We start from the raw sequence: 22,995 nt of genomic DNA on the forward strand, positions 1-22,995 counted from the left end.
CAGACGCAGATTCTTATAGAATCGTTGGAGGATTCTAGAATACTATTTTTCCGTTCAGTTTGCCTATGTCATAATGAAAATGCAGTTCCAACAACGCAAGACAGATCAACCAATGGATAACGATCCTCGGAGATGCTTGGACACGTCTTATACAAAACAAACTAAACCGAAATAATTAAGTAAAAGACAAACATAATTTATTAATTATGCATTGAAATGAATAAAGGATTTCATTTCAAATTGCATCAATGACATTAGCCAACATGACAAGCACCTGTCAAGTTGGCTAATGTCGTTGTCCAGGTTAATATCCGAGTATGACATTAACATGACTATCTTAAAAAGTCTTTGTCGTCTCTTTGTTTTCCAATTAATTTTTTGTTTCTAATGTTTCTTGGGGTTGCTCTCCCCTTTTAACAATTTTCCCAATTCAACCTTCTCAAGCAGTGATTGCCATAACAAATAACACCCTACCCGAGAGCACCTTTTTCAAACTTCTCGACTTAATATTCACAGGCAATATGAATTGGAACAAATATCTTGAGGGCATTACCAAGGCTGCTGCAAAGAAGGTGGGGTATCTCTCTTGTGCTAGAAAATCACTCGCACCAGAAAACATTCTATATGTTCCCAAGACCACAATTCGCTCATGTATAAAGTATTGTTGACATATCTGGGCTGGTGCGTCTACCATTAGTCTCTCCCTCTTAAACAGGCAACAAGAATTGGGACAAATATGTTTCTTGAGGTGGCTCTCCCTTTTCATCAATTTTCTAAATTCAACCCCTAAAAAAATTATTCCATAAAAAAATTATACGAATTTCTGTTAAATAATCCATCTGATTGTTCCGCAAAATATCCTTTTAAATTTTTTGTGTTACCATTTCAACTTCTTTTTTTTTTACTTGAGAGTCACCATTTATCAAGGCCCGAAATCCACTCGAGGATAAAGGTTAATGAATGCAAGGTGGTAGTGTAGTCATCGTTAATGGTGTAAATTGGGTAGAATTTGATTATTTATGGGGACGGCTCAACAAAAATTTGTTTACATTGGATTTGAAACTCCCGTTGTATTCAACTGGGAATCAGGCCAGCAGAACAGTGTTCCAAAGGTAGGCATTTCTGGGAAATAAGCTTTGTTCAAGGAATCTGTGTTTAGATTTAGGCACAGATAAAGAGTGAGGGAAAATGTTTATAGTGGTTGTAGCTAGTCGACTTAGAACGGTTTATACAATTTAGATAGATAACCAAAGACCTTTTCTTTTTCTTTCTTTTTGTTTTAATTTGTTTTCATCCCAATTTTCCAGGTTAAATATCTTTCAACTGTTAAATAGATCATAGCAGAGTTCAAATAATCTAACCAGATTTCAAGATAGTGAAAACAAAGCCGTATGAGGTGAAAATGTGGAGAAAAAAGGTCGAGTTTTTGTGCTCTTTCAAACCAGAAGATTCCATGGCCAATTTACTTAAGGAGTCATCCATAAAAGACACCCCCACCCCACCCAAAAAAAGGATACTATTTCAAATCCTATAGGGAGATGCTTCTTAATAAGTCCTCATTTACTTTCCTCTCCACAAGGGCAGAATTAGATAAAGTATCGTTTTTGTCTTTTTTGTTTTGTTTTTTTTTTTTTTATGGAGAAAATCTAACTCTCCCAAAAGAGGGACTCTGGATTAGAAAAAAAAATTGCCTCAGTTTGAAAGGTTTCTCCACTTCTCCAACCGAGAACAGAACAGATGCAGCGTAGTTAAAAGATTAAAGAAAATCTTCTTGGTGATTGTTGTGGTATGTTCACCTTACGGATAACAATGAGCTCTTCCTCTTACTATAAAACCGGAGAGAATGTCTCTCGGGAGTTATGCACAAGTCATGCACACTTGGCAGTCGGACTGACGTATACCTACACTCTTTATTTGTTGAATTTGCTTTGCTGTTCAATATATTTTGTTCTCACTGATTACCGAGTTGTGTCTTTCTTATGAACCCTTACAAGACCGCAATAATAACTAAGTAAATTGGAAGTGCTTGTCTTATTTGATGAAGTTTATAAGAAAATATATCTTTTTAAATGAGTAAAAAAAAATTGTAAATTGAAAGTATCAATTTCCAAAATATATTTGCCTGTGAACTGAAACATGGCGGGCATCAAATGTGTTTGTTTGTTCAAACTGAATGTGGTTACTGAAAACAAATAATTATCAAGCAACTAGAATTACAGATTAGAAATTCCAGAATGATGGAATTAACCGGTAACAGTTTGTCGCCTGTATAAAAAAAATAAGATGACCTTGTGTTATGAGTGATATTGTTGCAATATTTTTTATACATAACGGGGGCATGGTCCCTCACAGTTATAAACGATGCTGCTAGGAACTGACAAATAAAATTAATTCACGTTCTGCTACCTAATGATCGAGAAAACATTTCCAGTTATACCGTAGCTGGAAATCTTGTGAAGTAGGCCCTTATGTCATACCTTATCGAAGGCCTTTGATATGTCAAGAGCAATTTCCCTGGAAAGGAAGCCTTTGTCAAGAGATTCGCTAATCCTATGAGATATAACAGTTAGCACATCTGCTGTAAATCTGGCAGAACGGAAACCATATTGCATGTCACTAGGAAGGTTATTTCTGCTGAGGTGGTTGACTACTTCTCTATTTAATATGGATTCCAGCAGCAAATGTAATAATAATTTTGTAATAGTTCAAAATATAAAAAGTCGGACTGATGTATACCCACACTTTCTTATTTGTTGTATGTGCATTTCTGTTCAATATATTTTGTTTCCACTAATTACTGAGTTGTGTCTTCCTTATGGATCCTTACAGGACCACGATTATGAGTTAATTCACTTGCTTATGCAGCAACTCTCTGAGCATTTGAAAATAGGAAAATTTACATGAACAAAGCAGCAACTTTCAAGTCATGTGTGACCGAGTATAAGTATTAATTATACCTATGTACTATGCCTCGCCACGGAACAGAGTTAGACACCAGGGTCGTTTTTTAACGTGGAGAAAAGGTACAAAAATAAAAATTGTCTCAGTCGTGAAGGATTTCTCCTCCACCGAAAGAGAACAAGAAACAGAAGTGCAGCATCCGAAGAACAGATACTACACTTTGATCTTGTCCCGAAGGCCAAGGGAGACCCGACATTGCCCGGAATGGAATGATTGTCATCGAAATCCGTGAAATCGCCCGGGAGGAAGCTTCACATCTAACATCACAAGTTCATTTGAGAAGTTTTATTACCACACAAGCCGAAAAGCCCGACATATAAAATCAACAGGTTTTTTTTTTTTTTTTTTTTATTACATTTTCACCCCAAACAAGGCAAATTGCCACTTTGGTGTAGGGGGCTACTATCAGGGGCAACAACTACTGGGGTACTATGTAGGGATTTGGGCAGCAAGGTGTCGGTTCACGTTACACTTGAACTTCTGCACGTCAGTACTGTTGGGGAAGCAGGGACATGGAATGGAATTCCAGAGTCTAGCGGTTCTGGGGAAGAAACTATTGGAGTAAAAAGATCTTTTACATCTAGGGATCTCTACAGTGTGGGGGTGGGATTTAGCAGCCTGCCGGGTTTGTCGAGGGTGCTCACGTCGTGGGGGCACAAGTGATTGCAGTTCGTCAGAGCATTCACCACTAAAATACTTGTAGAAAAGGCAGAGGGATGCAACATTTCGTCGATGGGACAGAGGCTGAAGCTTAGATGCCAGTTCAGGGCCTATCAGGTTTGCGACTCTCTTTTGAACCTTGTCAAGGAGCGAGAGACTAGTAGCAGATGACAGGGGCATGTTCAAAAATGAATGTTTTCGTTTAAAGCACAGTTTCGCAACGATACTTAACTTTTCCATTTTAAACTTAAATTCAAGCCATTATCACGGCAAATTATTCCTGTTTAAAAGACATAACTTTTAATTTGAGGCAAAAAAGCAATATTTAAATGAACCTAGAAATTCTTCATAGTTACCTACTATCTCATAAAACAACAACTAACCTTTTCCCCTTTCTCTTTCTATCTCCCCCCCCACACACTTCCAGGCTTAAAATGTACCAAACATTAATACTGTAACCCTTTTCCCTCTCCCATTGCAAAACTCATTCATGTTCTGCAGGGCAGGGAACAAAAACGATAAAATCCACTATAAAACAACCAAACCAAACACTACAAACTATCGATTGAAGATAGAGAGAGCTTGAAGAATAAAAACATGAATATCAATTAACTTTTGAGCATGTGTACATGTACATTTTTAGCTTTAAGTCGCTTAATTTTTAGCCGAAATCTGCATAAATTAAAATATCATATTTTATGATCGGGGCAACGCCGGGCGATCTGCTAGTATATAACTAAACATATACATTCGTGGATAAAATGACTCTATGCCGTCATAGCCAACGTTCAACCCTACCATCTGATGTAGGGACCTGTTAAATGAAGAAGAAAGAGGAACCATTTAATATTTATGTGATTAAAACTATTAATAGCCGCAATTAATTCCTTTAATTAAGTGATAATCATTTTTCAATTCCATAAGTTAATATTTAATATGATGAAAATGCACAGCTATGAGAGTTAATTAAGACCTTGAAAGTAATAGGATTTCGACCACACACAAATTTTTTTTTTTTTCGCATTGGAAGAACAGGTTCCAAAAATCTAAATCTACAGCATGCTTATTGATGAAAACGCAACGCATTATTAGCATGCTGCCCGGCGTTGCCCAGTCATAAAATATGCTTAAATAATAAACTAGACAAAATACTATTAAAAAAACACTGAATATATGTCAACTTATGTGACGGTAATATATATTGAGCGAATTTCTAACAGTATTTTGTCTATTTATAACACCTTTTCCCAAACTTACCGTGTTAAAGAGAGAGTCGGGCGCCATTTTGAATTTTCCAATACATCGGTAAACGCTGTATGCTTTTCGAGTTGAATAAACATGTTACATTAAATAAAAACACGAAAATTATATCCAGTTTGGTAGAAAAGTAATTTATCTTGCCTTTGATAACATTTATTTGTTATATATTTGTTTTTTTGACAACTTTTTCGAATCTATGTGTACAGTAATACAAACCCAAATTTTTAATAGAATATATTTGTTGTTTTCAAGTCGGTTTCTATTTAACCCATAGTTGGGACCCTAACAGGTACTACCACTCCGGGTCAGAGTGGACCTGGGAGCAATGGCGATTAAAAGGTGGCCCCACACTCCTTAAAACTCGCAAGCTGGGGCCTCACCATCGGATATAGTTTAAGGTCATATCCAGGACCTGTAATTGTTGTTGTATGAATGAGGTTTCGTTTCGTTTCGTTGTTTAGTTTTATGTCATATCAAACCTTTTGAGGTTATTTGATGCCAAATCCGGTTATTTTGGTAAAAGTTTTGCTGCTTCAAGTATTTATAGTATTTGGTTTTGTTGTTTTGTTCTACGGCACATCGACATTTTTCGATCTATCTAATGTCGAATCCAGTCATTTTGGTAATAGTTTTTATGTTTCAAATTCTTTATATCTTTATTTATTCATAGCGTTTGGTTTGGTTGTTTTGTTTTATGGCATATCGAATCACTTGAGCTAATTAAATGCTTCCTGTTCGTTATTAGTGTTGGGACGACTTCGTAGAAAAATAAAAATTTTGGAACACAAAAGGTCGCCCGTTTTAATGACACCGCTCTCGTTTTTTTTTTTTTTTTTTTTTTTTTTTTTTTTTTTTGTGGCTCTTGCAACTTTTTTGGAGTTGAAATAAATAGGAGGCTTTTACTTTCGGAACTTGCGCGTTCATCTGTTTCAGTTCAGGTGCTCTACTTTATGTCATCAGCAATGTCCTTGTCACTTTCTCAACTCCCCGCCAATCCTCCGTCTCCTCCTCTTCTTCTTTGCCATACAATTTTGTTTTGGCTTCTTACCTACAAATTTGCTGTACTTAAGATGCTAGAAGCCATTGAACTACCGAGAAATCTCTTTGTCTACTTAAGTGCTTTGTACTAGAAGCTGCATCGCTTTTTGTTGTTGTTGTTGTTGTTAAATTGTGCCTGGCCTGGTAGATGACGGGTGCGTCAGGGGAATTAAGGTGGGGATGGCCGGAGGGGGCGGGGTATTCTATGCATGAACATCTGCTTACACTTTCAAAGCACGGATGCTTCAGATTGTCACATCTTAAGAAAAGCATATCTCAACAAACATTTTTTTCTGTTTGATATATATATATATATATATATATATATATATATATATATATATATATATATATATATATATATATAAAGGGAGTCACCGCTTATCACGGTCCGAACGCCATTCGAGGATAAGGGTTTACGAGTGAACACCATGATAATCGGTAATAGTGGAAATTGAGTAGAAGTTGATTATTTACGAAGACGGCTCAACTTGTTTACAGTAAACTTGAACTTTAGGACGACTCAACTTGTTTATATTGAACTTTAACTTTAGGACAGCTCAACTTGTTTACATTGAACTTTAACTTTAGGACAGCTCAACTTGTTTACATTAAACTTGAATTTGAGGACAGCTCTACTTGTTTACATTAAACTTAAATTTGAGGACAGCTCAACTTGTTTACATTAAACTTGAATTTGAGGACAGCTCAACTTGTTTACATTAAACTTAGTCTTTAGGACGGCCCAACTTGTTTACAATGAGCTTGAACTTGAGGACGGCTCAACTTGTTTACATTAAATTTGAACTTTAAGACGGCCCAACTTGTTTACAATGAACTTGAGGACAGCTCAACTTGTTAACATTAAACTTTAACTTTAGGATAGCCCAACTTGTTTACAATGAACTTGAAGTTTAGGACGGCTCAACTTGTTTACATTAAACTTGAACTTTAGGACGGCCCAACTTGTTTACAATGAGCTTGAACTTTAGGACAGCTCAACTTGTTTACATTAAACTTGAAAGCGACCATCTTATAGTCAGCTGGAAAGCCGCCCCGCGGTATTGTGCTCCACAGACGGGTAGCTCTAGGAAAGACATTTTGTTCTACTATATAAATATGTAATCATTCTTTGTATTTTGCAGTGCTCCGTGATGATTTCAAAGTGAACCCTGAAGACACAATGGTTGCAGTCGGGGACACAGCCATATTAAAATGTCAGCCTCCAAGAGGAGAACCAGAACCGCGTGTCATCTGGCGGAAGGATAGCAGTCGACTGATGACGAATAGCCGCATCACGTTAGAACAAGATGGAGATCTAATGATATCGTCAATCGAGAAAATGGATGCTGGCGACTACACGTGCGTCGCCGTTAATAAAGCAGGGGAAAGCGAAAGTAAGGCTGCAAAAGTGACTGTTTATGGTAAGTATCGAGGAATTAGTTTGGTTTCTTTCTTATCAAAGCTAAGAGCAACTCGAGAATAAGGGTTAACGAGACGAAATGATTGCCAGCCGAAACACCATGGCACAGGATTCGCACAGGTTTGAAAAGTCTTTAAGTTTTGACTTTTGCCTTGCAAGGACTTATTTCTATTATTATCTTGAAAAATCCTTGAAAATATGGAAAATTTCTTGAAAAGGCCTTGAAAATCGTATTCTTTATGTCCAGTAAAAATTTGTGTTGCAATATTAAAAAATAAAAATCGAAATAAATACTAGTTTATTATTATTTTTTTTTAATTTATTAATAAACTTAAAAAAAATAATAAACTAGTATTTATTTCGATTTTTATTTTTTAAAATACCATTACAATATTTTTTTTTTAAATATTGAAAATAAAATCGAAATACATTGTTTCTTGAAATTGCATCGTATTATTTTGGATAGAAGAGTTACGCCCCTTTATCACACAATTATCTGGTGTTTTCATTATAATAATGCTAGCCTGGGTGCTCGGCGTTGCCCGGGTGTTTGGAGGTGCGTGTTGAGCAAAAAAAAAAAAAAAGTGTTAGTAGGCAAGCAGATTTGAACCCGTACCGCAAAGGAGGAAAAGAGCATAAAAAAAACGTAGTGTCTTTGCTGTTACGACCATCGCCAAACCGGAAGTCGCGAAGATTTAAATTAAGGCTACTTAATCGAAAAGAGGGGATGACTTTTGAAAATATCGGCGATAGGAGATCCTAGTAGAAAAGGGCTCAGTTGAGGATGTCGGAATTAATGTTTTTAGTGAATTTTTCGATATTTGTCATCCGAAGGATCGATCTTCAAAACAATATCCATCTCGTGAAAATCCGTCGCCTCTGTCGAAAGTTTTAGGCAGACATACTTATACATAAAAACAGATAGGTGAGATTTATATTATAGACTAGTGGGGGTACCCAGCGTTGCCCGGGTGTTTGGAGGTGTGTGGAGGAGGAGGTAGATCAAAACAACCCTGATTAAAAAAAAATGTTGGCCAGGTGTTTGGAGGTGTAAAAGAAAAGAAAAGTTTTAGTAGGAAGGTAGGCTTGAACCCCGAAGCCTTGATGCGAAGGTGGAAACGAAATGGAAAAAAAACCTGAGACCTACCCATCTCGGCCACGAGGAGAGAGAAAGTGATAAGTGTTATGAGTTAACGTTCATAAAGTGAAATATACAGGTGTGAGAAAGTTAAGTCGCGTGATGTTTGACCTAGTTTTGTGCTGCAGGCCTATTTCTGTTTCCCCCATCCCATCATTTGCTTTTCGAGGACGCGACGATCAAAAAATATCTCGAAAATAGCTCGTAAAAGTCGGGCAAATTAAAGATAGCCGTGACCCCCGTTCTTAAGTCGTAGATATTATGATTTAGACAGCATATAAAAAGTTTTAAGGAGTGAGCCGACTGAAAAGCCTGACGAAAAAAGCCTTTTACGGACATACACAAAAATGCACACACACACACTTTCGCTTTTATATATATAAATTTAGGTAATTTTCTGATAAAGGGACGTAACTCTTGTAGCCACAATACCGGAAATTCAAAATGTAAAAGTATAACAGCCACTGTGTAGTTTACAATGGGGAAAATAATATTTAATCGCGCTTGCTTAGCTAAATATAAGTGGGTCAGAGAATGTAAATATGATTGTCGACGGGTATATTGTTATGTATGTAAATGAAAATTGTCAGAAAAGTTCACGTGAATAACTGTGTGACCTTTAAAACTACTTCACGAACTAAAGAGATAAATGAAAACGACTTTTCCTGTTGTCGATTATTAAGTTTTTTAGTTTGTTATATCATTGTTTATATATCAAATTTTGGTTCGAAAACTTGAATTTTGTCTGGAGAAGGCCTTGAAAAACTTTGAAAAGTCCTTGAAAATGGACATTGAAAATCCGTACGAAGCCTGTGGCAGTACTAAGATTGATCGATAGTACGAACAGCATTTGATTATAAGTAAGAATTCTGGTGCTACCAGATCAGGCTGCCTGAAGATATTGGCTCCTGAAACAAAATGCACCTAACATTGATGCTTTTTGTTTTTCTACTTCTTTTTTTGCAAAACTTAATTGTGTTCTGCAAAACTAAAAAACAAAACAACAACCTGCCTTTTCCCTCTTTTCCTTCTTTCCGTTTTCCCTTTCTCTTTCTATCTCCCCACAATTCAATTTTTTTCTTTTTTTCTTCCTTTATTTTCTTTTATTTTCTCCTATTTTTTCTTCAATGTTTTCTTCCATTTTTTCTTCATTTTTTCCATTTTTTCTTTCTTTAATTATTTTTATTTTCTCCAATATTTTTTCTTCCTTTATTTGCTTTTTTTTATTCGTTTATTTTCTTCAATTTTTTCTTCCATTTTTCTTCCTTTAATCTCTTTTATTGTCTTCAATTTTTCCCCCATCTTTCTTCCTTAATTTTATTTTATTTTCTTCAATTTTTTTTCCATTTTTCTTCCTTCATTCTCTTTAATTTTTTTCAATTTTTCTTCCATCTTTCTTCCTTCATTCTCTTTAATTTTCTTCAATTTTTTTTCCATCTTTCTTCCTTCATTCTCTTTAATTTTCTTCAATTTTTCTTCCATCTTTCTTCTTTTATTCTCTTTAATTTTCTTCAATTTTTTTTCCATCTTTCTTCCTTCATTCTCTTTAATTTTCTTCAATTTTTCTTCCATCTTTCTTCCTTTATTCTCTTTAATTTTCTTCAATTTTTCTTCCATCTTTCTTCCTTAATTTTCTTTTTTCATTCTTTATTAATTGATGCTATTAATAATTTGATTTGCAGAGAAGCCACGAATAACCATCCAACCAAAGGATAAAGTTGTAGAAAAAGGTAAAAATGTTGAATTAGAATGTCGAGCACGAGGAGATCCAAAACCTGTTATCACGTGGAGAAGAGAAAAAACTAATCTGCCACCTGACAGGTAAATCCACCAATTTTCTTTTGAAAGATTCTTTCTTTTTTTTTTTTTCCTTTAATTAAAGCATTATTTTGAAATCTGCAAACAGACAGTAGTCGAAACAGGCACAATTTGGGGAATAGAATAAGTGCAGTAGTACCTATTTACAATGCCTCCCCACGGGACAGAGTTAGACACCAGGGTCGTTTTTTAACGTGGAGAAAAGGTACAAAAATAAAAATTGTCTCAGTTGTGAAGGGCTGCTCCTCCACCGAAAGAGAACAAGAAATTGAAGTGCAGCATCTGAAGAACAGATACTACACTTTGATCTTAGTTCAATTCATGTAGTTTTGACATTGTGTTCCTTAACTTGTTACATGGTGTATGGTCTTGGTGAAGAATCAGTTTCTCTTCTTCTTCTTCTTCTTCTTCTTCTTCGTTTGTGGATATTTATTGGAGTATTTAAATAATCAAAACTCATGATAAATAATTTTAATTGACAAATTTGAAGCAGATCAATAACTTTCCATCAGGCTGGCATTTACTCGGGAGTCATAAATCTCAATTCCCTTATCTTGTCCTCTAGGCTTCACATTCTATCAGCGCTGTTTCTGACAAAGGTGGGAAAATTGCCGTTGTGTGAGTCAGATTCTATCCATAAAACACTTATTGTTGGTTAGCTTTTGATCTTGAAGCGATATTTTTAGATCCTTACATCAAGTGGCTTCATGTTTTGATCCGGAGTGATTTCCATTAAAAAAACAAAAAAAACAATCCAGAACATTCCAAGCATTTAGCAAGGATTGTTTTAAAATATTCTTCTTTTTTTTTTTTATATAGATCTTATCTATTTTTTTCATGAAAAGATTAATTAATCCGATATGCCATAAAACAAAACAACCAAACCAAACATCATGAATAAATATTTGAAGACAAAAATAACTTGAAGCATTCAAACTTTTTCCAAAATTACCGGATTCGGCATTAAATGACCCAAAAAGGGTTCATGTGCCGTAAAACAAAACAACCAAACAACCACGACCGGATTCGGCATAAGCTTCTTTCTTTTAATAATTACAAGAAACCTTCTCATCCACTAACAGCCATGACTAATGATACATTAACTGAAAGCACTTCGTTCAAACTTGTCGGCTTAATGTTCACAGGAAACATGAGTTGGAACAGATACATTGAGGACATTGCCAAGGCTGCTGCAAAGAAGGTGGTTTCTCTCTCTCTCTCTCTCTCCCTCTCTCTCTCTCTCTCTCTCTCTCTCTGTCTACCGCGCTAGAAAGTTACTTACGCTTGAGAGTATCTTGTACCTCTACAAAGTCACCATTCGCTCACGCTTACACAGTGCTGACAATGGTCCTGTTGTCATAACTTGGATCGGTAGAGATCATGAGTTTTGCAGCGGCGCATCTCTGATCTCGCTCGTTGAACATTGTGTCACTTTCAGACATGATAGAAAGCTCCTATCGCTCTTTGGATTTGTACACAACTGGCCAACTAGTTGATAGTCTGCAACAAAAAAAAAAAATCTATTTTCATCAAACGGAAATGGAATCATGTCGTCTTATGTAGGACAACAATTTTATCATTCTACCATGTATATATATTCACAATCTTACATACATATACATATATACAGTGATGATCATATTTATTGGCACGGTAAAATAAAAGTTAAATTTTGTCTAATAAATTCTAAAAAAGGGATTAAATTAAAGAAAATAACAAAGTATATTATGTATTTTTAACTGGCCTTTCCGATGCAGCAATCGGATTTTAGAAAAAATAAATAACAAAGGAACAACAAACATAATTGCAAAAAACCTTGTTCAAAATTATTGGCACGATTTATTTAATAATCAATTGTATAGCCTTTGGCCTTGATTACCTTCCTCAGTCGCTTTTCATAGTTTACAACCAAGTTGTTGCACTCTTTAGTAGTAATTTTAGCCCACTCTTCCTGACAATAATCCTCCAATTGAATAAGATTCTTAGGCTTCCTTTGCATTACCCTCAATTTTAATGTTATCCATAAATTTTCAATTGGATTAACGTCTGGGCTTTGTGATGGCCACTCCAAAACATTAATATGATTGTCCTCAAGCCATTTCTTAGTCAGTTTAGCCGAATGCTTTGGGTCATTATCTTGCATGAACCACCAACGACGACCAAGTGAGAGCTCTTTAGCAGAGTCTTTCAGGTTTTCATCCAATATTTTAATATAATCCTTCCTAACATAAAACGTGTATATATATATATATATATATATATATATATATATATATACACGTTTTATTTTTTATTACCGTATTTTTCTGTTAAGTTACATTATTGTTTCGGCTACACGACCGTTTTTTGGCCGCCATGTAGCTTCCTCAGACTTTTACAGGGTTTCTGTCATATTTGCTCAACAACAGTATTGAGCACTTTCTTCGGGTTTTTTTTTATTAATTACCATTTCTACTAAATATATATATATATATATATATATATATATATATATATATATATATATATATATATATATATATATATAGTAATTTATAAAATATATATGGCGACTAGAAATCCTCAACATATATAAAAACAAGAAGCAACCACAAAACTCGCGCATAAGCCTGACGAATCCTACAGTGGATGAAACGCAGAATATTCAGTGTAGCTTAGTCGCCATATATATATTATAAATTACTAACTAGCTCTACCTACGTATTGAGCACTTTTGAAGTAAATACTTAAAGTTTACGCATAAATCTATACTTTCGTATATTAAATTTATGTGAGTAAATGAAGTAGTTATATATATATATATATATATATATATATATATATATATATATATATATATATATATATATGGATACTCTTGCTGATTTTGTCATATGAGGTTCGCCGCAACAACTAATTTGTTTGGAAATTCACACAGACGATTTGTTTAAAGTGGTGAAGACTTTGTCAAGAGTGACTCAAAGGCTCTCTTTTATTTAGCTGCTACACCGAGGTTTAGGAGAAGACACCACTCAATTTCCAGGATTACCCCATTTGAACTTGAATCTCCTCTTACAATGCTGCATATGTAACAAGATATCATCAAGTACCATTCTTTGCTTCGTGTGACTCAACCAAGAATTCAACCCCAGTCTCCGTGTGAACAATCTTACAATTATATCAAATGGACGGGTCAATTACGTAGATTAATTAATATTATAAATGTTATAGATAATACATAAAAAAAAATCCTGTGTTGTTTTTAATTTCAGATCTCATGTGTTGGATAATGGTAATTTATTGATCGAAGAAGCTGAAGTGAGTGATGATGGCTTATACATATGTCAAGTAGAAAATTCAGTCGGAGTATCTGAAGCGGTTGCCAAGCTTACTGTGCATGGTTTGTATACAATATCTTGCCTTTTCTTTCTTGTCGTGTTTGTATTTTATAATTGTTAGAGTCAACCTAAAAAAAAATTTTAAAAAAACAGAGTTACTTCCCTTGACTCGCAAAGTGAGTGATTGCCCTTGGATTTTGGGAGTCGGTCATGACACTTTGAGACAATACAGTAATTTTGAACTGTGGTTGATTACTCGCATGGAGCCAGGGTTCAATATGTCACAAGTCCTGTTCAAATTATTGTATCACTATTATTAATAACCTTGGAAAAGACTATGAATATACTTCTTCGCTCATTGGTGAAATAGTAAGGAAGACTATACTGTCAATACTTGGTAGAGAAACAAATATAGAAGTAAAAAAAACTTCAAAATAACACATTCTTTGTAATCATGTGTTGCGTTAAAGAGCTCATTAATTAATTAATTAAGGAAAGTGATTTTTTTTACTTTCGGCAGCCTTGTAACGAAAACAATATATATATAATATATATATATATATATATATATATATATATATATATATATATAGTAAGTTATAAAATATATATGGCGATTAAGCTACACTGAATATTCTCCACTCTTCAGAAGAGTCCTAGAGTGGATGAAACGCGGAATATTCAGTGTAGCTTAAATCGCCATATATATTTTATAACTTACTAAATAGCTCTACCTACGTATTGAGCACTTTTGAAGTAAATACTTAAAGTTTACACATAAATCTATACTTTCGTATATTAATTTTATGTGAGTAAATTAAGTAGTTATATATATATATATATATATATATATATATATATATATGAGAGAGAGAGAGATTATCAATAAAAGACCAACATTTTGAAACTGAGTAAATACTTGAGTGTCTATTCCTTTTAACGTTGTATCATTAAGAAAATTTTTATAGCTCTAGTATCGCACTATTGAGCTATCTAAATGAGAACTTTATTATTTATTCATATGTAAGTAGTTAAATTACATATAAACGTATAAGCTATATATATATATATATATATACACACAGAGAGAGAGAGAGAGAGAGAGAGAGAGAGAGAGGGAGGCCTGCATGAGATAATTATAAAGATTAATCAACAACTTGTAAATACCAGCAGGTCAATTGTTAGTGGAAGATATACGCTTATTGATTTCGACATGTGAGGTTCACCACAGCAACTAACTTGTTCGGCAATCTCCACTGATGAATTCTTTATAGTGGTGAAGGCTTTGTGCAGAACCAACCACTCCTTTTGATACAACTGCTAATCTCAGCCGGTGCAATGACTGCCACAAGACAAATCAGATAATAGACCTCAGGTTTCTATATCATAGTTTTCCTTCTCCTATGTGCATGTCTTTACAAAGACTGACGATACATCTCTTCCAGTGGATTAAACACGTTCCAGATACTAACTTGGAAATCTCTCTCTCTCTCTATATATATATATATATATATATATATATATATATAAAACAGTAGATTATGTGTGTGTTTAGCAGATAAACATTTTCCAAATCAAGAGTATAGAATAAGGTATTATGGTTATTACTTATTTGCATATTGTTTATTATATTTTTGATTTTAAAATAGATTGTTCTGTTAGGAGGAGGAGGAGGGGGAGGATGAGGAGGAACATTCATATAACGTCATGATTCCTAATATATAGATCGATGACATCAATAAAAAAAAAATTTTCCTTTTTCTAACCCTCACCCTAACTCCTCAACCTTTCTCTCATTTCAGCTGTTCCTGAATTTGTTATTTCTCCTACAAGTAAAATGATCGGTCTTGGTCGCACCTTGTCCTTACAGTGCGTTGTCGATGGAAGTCCTGTTCCAGCATTGTACTGGCGACAAGGAACAGATCAGGTACGTCATTAATCCTTTTTCTTACTTCCCGAGGGGTCGGTAGATGATATCTAATCCCATAACACAACAATTATAATCTTGAAATAGTCGTGTATACGTATTTAGTAGTGTTAGGACGATTAATTAGAATCGAGAATCGGAAAAATCAGAACTTTTTTTGGGGGGGGGGTATCGGAATCGAAAAAGTATGTGCCTATTTTCCGATGCCAAAAACGATTCTTTTAATCATCTTTCTTTTTTTTTTTGATTTTGTTTAATCTTCTGTTGCCTGTAGTAATAATAAAATAATATTTATTGATTTTAAATTACCAGTAAAGCTAAAAGCGAAAGATCACCCACCACAAGTGTGTTTGTTAAGGTTAGGATGTACACAGTTAACATGTATTTTTTTTTTTTTTTTTTTTTTTTTTTTTTTACACAGTGATCACCACTTATCAAGGCCCGGAAGCCACTCAGGGATAAGGGTTATTGCAAGTACATTACGTTAGTGTGGAGATTTGATGAAGTGTTTACTTAAGGGGGCGGTTCATTAGGAATTTGTTAACATTGGACTTGAACACATCCAAGTTGTAGTCCGGTGGGAAGCAGGCAGACGGAACAGAGTTCCACAGGCGTGCAGTTCTATGAAAGAAGCTTTGTTCATGGAATCCGCGTTTTGATTTAGGCACAGATATAGAGTGGGGGAAATTTTTCACAGTGGATTCGGCTAGACGGGTGTTTTTCGTGAAAGATTGGCGAGGGGGGACCAGAGATTGGAGTTCAGACGAGCACCTGCCATGGAAATAACGATAAAACAAGGATAGGCTCGCAACGTCTCTTCTGTGGGAGAGAGGTTGCAGGGTAGAGAAAAGGGCATCCCCCACTAAGCCACGAAGTCTATTTTGTACTCTGTCAAGGCAGGATAGGCTGTTTTTTGCAGCTCCTGCCCTAATATGACAACAGTATTCCATTATTTTTAAAGTAATCGAAAAAAAAAAAATCACAATGAGTAACTAGAATCGGGAATCGGAACTTTTCAGGGTATCGGAATTGGTATCGGAATCAAAAAAATATGTGCTTATCTTCTGATGCCAAAAACGATTTTTTTAATTATCTTTTTATTTATTTGATTTTGTTTAAAATAAAATCTTCCACTGTTGGTAGTAATAATAAAATAATAAATATTTACTGATTTTAAATCACCAGTAAAACTAAAAGCTATAGGTCGTTTTTTAAGTTTAAGATATGCACAAATAACATGTGCTTTTATGATAATCAGAAAAAATAACAATGTTATAGTTAAATATTTAGAGATTTATAAAGAATTGGAATTGGAATCGGTAATTGTATCGGAATCGGGAAAAATATTAGAATTGTCCCATTACTAGCATTTAGTGAGTGGCGTGTGTGATTCGCTGGCCGTACAGTAGTTTATGAATGTGTTTCATTATGTTTGTTTTATTACCGAGAGTTTTTCAGCCGCCTAAAGATCTGGTTGAATTGCGATGTATATATATATATGTGTGTGTTGTGTTATCTGTGGAAGAAAAATAGGAAATAGGAGAAAAAATGCTGCGTTTGGGTTTTTATAGTATGTGCGAGATTTGTCTATTGCATGTTGATTGGTTGAAGAAACTGTTTATTTGAGCTCTTATCCAATCAAAAGTGGATACATAATAACAACATTCGTTGCTGCTTCTGCTTTGAACATATTAATTCAACACTGCAAGTTAACAGTCGTATGATTGACAAAATTTAACAGTTTTGAATATTGACGTTTTATATGAAATCTGCTTGATTAAAAAAAAAAAAAAAATTTTGTCATTTCAGAATTTGATGTTTCCAAAACGTGATTATGGCCGGTTTTCTGTTGATGAGATTGGAACCCTGCGAATCCGTCAGGTTCGGTTTGAAGATGCCGGAGAATACACATGCCATGCTTATAATGCTGCAGGCGTTAAAGAGAAAAAGGTCCATATCACAGTCAGGAGTAAGTACAAATGGAACCCAACTCCCGGTGATTGGAATGAACCATTATTAGTTATATTCATTTATTAGTACTAGCAGTGATATTAAAATAATAATAATAATTTAAAAAAAAAAAAATAATAATAATAATAATAATAATTTAAAAAAAAAAAAAATAATAATAATAATAATAATTTTAAAAAAAAATAATAATTAAAAAAAAAAAATAATAATAATAATAATAATTTAAAAAAAAATAATAATAATAATAATAATTTAAAAAAAAAATAATAATAATAATAATTAAAAAAAAATAATAATAATAATTTTAAAAAAAATAATAATAATAATAATAATAATAATTAAAAAAAAAATAATAATGATAATAATAATAACGATAAAATTTATAATAAAAGAGTATGGCACGGAAAATAAAGAGAGGCGAAATTTCTATGTTAAAATATTGAAATATTTATGGGGATATATAATCCTTATCAATTGAAAAGTAAACTCCATTTGGTTTAAACAAGTTCAAAAGTACATGACATTCATGTTAAAAAAAAATGATATAAACAAACAAGAAAAAAAATCACTGAAATTCTGAGTCAGAAATCACTAAAAGTTTAAAATATATAAAATCAGAAAACACACCAAGTGATATTAAAATAATAATAATAATAATAATAATAACGATAAAATTTATAATAAAAGAGTATGCACGGAAAATAAAGAGAGGCGAAATTTCTATGTTAGAATATTGAAATATTTATGGCTTATTATGAGGGTAATTTAGCTAGATCTTTTCTGGATCAGATTTCTAAATCCAATTCAGTAAATAAAGTCCTTCTATGACCTTGTGTATTTTGTACTTGAAAAATGATTCGAGATGCTAATGGCACAATAAACACCCTTTTTTGCCGACAAAATTATTGACTCAAAATAACAGCTGACACTTAAACTATAAATATACGTTTATGTCAGACTAGCAGGGGGTGGTTCCCGGCTTTGCCCGGTTGTAAAATATGGTTAAATATGATATTTCAAATTGTCCAGATTTCGTATATATTATCATAGAGTCGTGCTTCCAAAAGTAAAAAAATATATATATATTTGAGTGCCATCAGCTAGATTCGAAACCGAAAGCAAAATTGTAGCATTCAAAGCTGGTGGCGTTACCACTGTACTAACATGACATGCACATGAACAGATTAAACATTAAAAATAAACTAAGATGAATGTACAAAATGTTTAACGATTTTTTTGCAATTTTTTTTCTCATGTTTGACCCCTCAAAAAACACTTTTTAACCAGCTAAAGACCCATAAAAGAACGGCCCGTAAAAAATCTAATCATTTGAGGTCCCTAGCGCCGCTCTGTGACTTTTAGTTTCAGAGGAGATAGAGTTCGAAAATAGGAAGACAGACTGACCTACAGACAGACAGGCATATAGCCGTTTATATAATAGATTATAGATCAACTGTGCTGTGTTTTACTCGATGTCAATGTGTATATATCTTGAACCAGTGACAAAAGTTAGTATTAACAATTATATTTTGAAAAACCGGCCGCACCAAATACATAACAAAAGTACAATAGGTTCATGGGAGAAATAAAACATTGTGGCAGTGGTGCAGAGGTTAGGGTTATAAATAATCTGTTTAGTTGACAATTTCTTCATTTGTATTGGCTGTAAAACGTCTCTGTAACCTTTTCCTTCTACCCAAACGTTATTGGTTTATGCTTTTTTTTAACTCCCACCTCTTTTTTTTTTCATTTAGAACTTAGTCCTGAAATTCCTGATAACGATTTGCGCCCACCACCAATCATTAACATGGGCCCACAAAATCAGACCTTACAGACCACAACGGGCACCGTTTTGCCATGTCAGGCACACGGAGATCCGATGCCCGCAATCCAGTGGCTTCGGAATGGACGGCCTCTACAAATGAACAATCCTAGGCTAATGCTTTTAGGAACTGGATCCCTGCAGATATCTGGTAAGTTCACTAACTTCTATTTTTTTTTTTTCCCCTTTTTTTTTTTTTTTTGATAAGGTGTCACCAATTATTAAGACCTGAAGGCCACTCAAGGATAAGCGTTAAAGATGATTTTAATGATGGTGATGATTGGGCGGAGTTTGATTATTTAAGAAAGCAGCTCAACAAGAATTTGTTAACATTCGACTTGAAAACGATCATGCTATAGTCAGCTGGGAAGACCTCCTACGGTATTGTGTACCATAGATGGAAAGTTTTAGGAAAGAAACTTTGCGTGTGGAAGTTTTGTAAAACTTTAGATTCCGAAAGAGAGAGAGAAAGGAAACTATCTTTAATTACATGTAAAGCAGATTGTAACAGCCATTTTGGACACACACACAGGTTTAGTTTTATATATAGATTCTTAAAATAATAACGCACTCACGTTTCCCAAGATTCTATTGAATTTCAAGCTTCTAAGAGAAATCGCAAGAGAAAAATATTGACTACATTAACAGTTAAATAGACCTGTTAGGTGTATCGTTTTATTGTTCTATTGAACGCACATTACTTTCGTTATAACATGGTTGATTGAGTATATAGCCTTTTTTGGATATAGTCAAGATTGTCTGTTCTCTTTTACTTCCGGTTCCTACTGTCCGTTTAGCTTTTTATATAAAAAAAAAACGAATTTCTTTAAAAAAAATACAGGCAGTCATAGAAAAACATCAAAGAAACAAGTTACTATCAGTAATGTCTATTTTAATTAATAGAAATATAAATGCTATTGAATATTAATGGTACTAGATATCTAAAAAACCACACACACAGGAAGGGTTGAACCTAAGGTCAACTTGGCTTTTGTCCTGTAAGTGCCTGCCCATTGGCTGATTAGAAGAGGATAGGAAGGGTGCGGTGGAAACTATGAAGCTGATTGGCTAACTACAAACTCAATAGAATGTGTGTATATAAAAACGCGAGACAACCACAACTCTTCACATAAGCCTGACGAATCCAAGCATGGATGAAACATGAAATATTCTGTGTAGTTTAATTGCCATATATATTTTTATAACTTACTATATATATATATATATATATATATATATATATACTGTGTGCCAAACTGGAGCTAAAAATCACTACTCGACAGCAATCGATCACCTGTATAATGAAAGAGAAAATCGAAAAACGGCATCACACAGCTACTCATCAAATGCTTCCAATAACTACACCTGCAGTTGCTGTTGTTTGCAATTCAAATCTCTAGAGGGATTGAAATGCCCCCAACGTTTCAAACACCATTGGAACAATGAATAATCTTTCTAATCGAAAAAAAAAAAAAAACTGGACTCGATTCTCAGCGACATTCTCCGCTCTAACCAGGTTCCATCCGGTTCTCGAGAACTTAACGGCTCAATTTTCTCAAACATCTTAACTCCCAACCTTATATTATCTTATTTATGCAAATTAATGCGCAATCGAACCTGCTGATTCGTCGCCTTCTCGTTTCCCATCGCTCGGGTTTTGAGTTCGCACATGCAGCCCACCTCCGTGACTGCAGTCACACTCAATTTTTACTACACGCCCCCCCCCCGATCCCATGATCATAAACTGGGTAGGGAAGTAGTATCCGTCTTTGCTAGACACAGCTAGCCCTCAACACTCCGCTAGACACAGCTAGCTCTCACTATTCCCCAACAAAGACAGATACTACTTAGCAAAAGTGGGGCTACACGACTAGACACAGAAATTAATTTTTAAATTTCTCATTTAAAAACGACTTTACATACAAGTCGGCTCAATCGCATTATAATTCTTTTTAATAGCGACTACTTTTTCTTCAAAAACAAAATCGACTTGAATTGTACTCTTACCAAAATAACTATCGTTTAAAAACGACACCTTTTTTCTCCTTTTCAGTACGACATGATTTCATGTTAAATTCCGTATGTAAAAAAAACTTTTAAATGCATACAAGTCGTCCGAATCACATTTTAAGTTCTTTTAACAGCAATGACTTTTTTAAAACACAATAAAATCCGACTCGAATTGTACTCGAGTAAAATATTTTTCGTTTAAAAAAGATAACTTTTTTCTTTTCAACACAACAGGATTTCCCTCTAAATTCCTCGTTGAAAAATGACGACTTTAATACACACAGGTGGTCCGAATCGAATCTTTAAGTTCTGTTAACAGCGACGACTTTTTTTTTAAACAAATATAAGCGAATTTTATTCCAAATTCCACGTTTAAAAACGACGACTTTAATACAAACAAGTAGACCGAACTGCATTTCAACACGTTCATTTGACGACGATAGTTAAATAAATACAGCGAATCCAACTGGGATTAACAAACAAAAAGACAAAAAAGTCCGACTCACTTCATATCTTCAACCTTCGCAGTTTGACATGACTCATTCAATTCTCTCTTCGACAACGCTTTTCAATTTTTAACGCGACTTTTAATTTTTCAGGTTCGACGCGAATCATTTAAAATTTCCCATTTCATCTCGGCCGCATTGGCTCAATATTTAAAGCCGAAATAGTTTCTAATCGAGAAAAAAAAAAAAAAAAAAAAAAAAAAAACCTGGACTCGATTCTCAGCGACATTCTCCGTTCTAACCAGGTTCCATCGAGTTCTCGAGAACTCAACGGCTCGATTCTCTCAAACATCTTAACCCCCGGCCTTATATCATCTCATTTATGCAAATTAATGCGCAATCGAACCTGCTGATTCGTCGCCTACTCGTCTCCCATCGCTGGGGTTTTGAGTTCGCACATGCAGCCTACCTCCGTGACTGTAGTCACACTCAATTTTCACTACAATCTTATTGTCAGAATCTCATACGTCAAACACGATGAGAGAGTCCATTATATATATATATATATATATATATATATATATATATATATATATATATATATATATATAGAGAGAGAGAGAGAGAGAGAGAGAGAGAGAGAGAGAGAGAGAGAGAGAAATAAAAAGCAACAAACCGAATTATGTGTTCATCAACGTTTCGTCTTTATTTCGGAAGTCTCGAAATAAAGACGAAACGTTGATGAACACATAATTCGGTTTGTTCCTTTTTATTTGTCTGTTTCGTCGGAATACTATTTCCATTATCCTCATATATATATATATATATATATATATATATATATATATATATATATATATATATATTTATATATATATATAATTATAAATATATATATATATAATTATATATATGATTAGTTTTTGGGGGAAAAAGAATTCCAACAGAGTGCTCAATTAAAAGGAAAATCCAAATTGTAAGAGCGTATTTATATTTTATATTTTGTGTACAGAAAGTTGTTAGTTGAGACAGATCATTGGTACCGTCGGTTTCAAGCCCGATAATAAGGCCCGTTTAAGGTATCCTTACCAAGCTCTCTCCAGCCAATATTCGTATATATATATATATATATATATATATATATATATATATATATATATATATATATATATATATATATATATATATATATATATATTAGCAA

At 33.9% G+C, this 22,995-nt stretch overlaps 1 protein-coding gene across 27 annotated transcripts in view; it reads left to right on the plus strand.

Annotated features, from left to right (window-relative positions):
* Positions 1-22,995, plus strand: part of LOC145248863 (roundabout homolog 2-like) — an 837,477-nt gene that overhangs the window by 577,555 nt on the left and 236,927 nt on the right. For all 27 annotated transcript variants that reach the window (XM_080110589.1, XM_080110593.1, XM_080110605.1 and 24 more), the window contains 6 exons: positions 7,065-7,343; positions 10,163-10,301; positions 13,550-13,677; positions 15,418-15,542; positions 17,352-17,511; positions 19,268-19,486. In XM_080110589.1, the coding sequence (XP_079966715.1) occupies positions 7,065-7,343; positions 10,163-10,301; positions 13,550-13,677; positions 15,418-15,542; positions 17,352-17,511; positions 19,268-19,486 (1,050 nt within the window). The remainder of the gene's footprint in view (positions 1-7,064; positions 7,344-10,162; positions 10,302-13,549; positions 13,678-15,417; positions 15,543-17,351; positions 17,512-19,267; positions 19,487-22,995) is intronic.

Source organism: Euprymna scolopes, chromosome 27 (assembly GCF_053919585.1).
Source record: "Euprymna scolopes isolate OS-2025 chromosome 27, ASM5391958v1, whole genome shotgun sequence".
Taxonomy (NCBI): Eukaryota; Metazoa; Mollusca; class Cephalopoda; order Sepiida; family Sepiolidae; genus Euprymna; species Euprymna scolopes.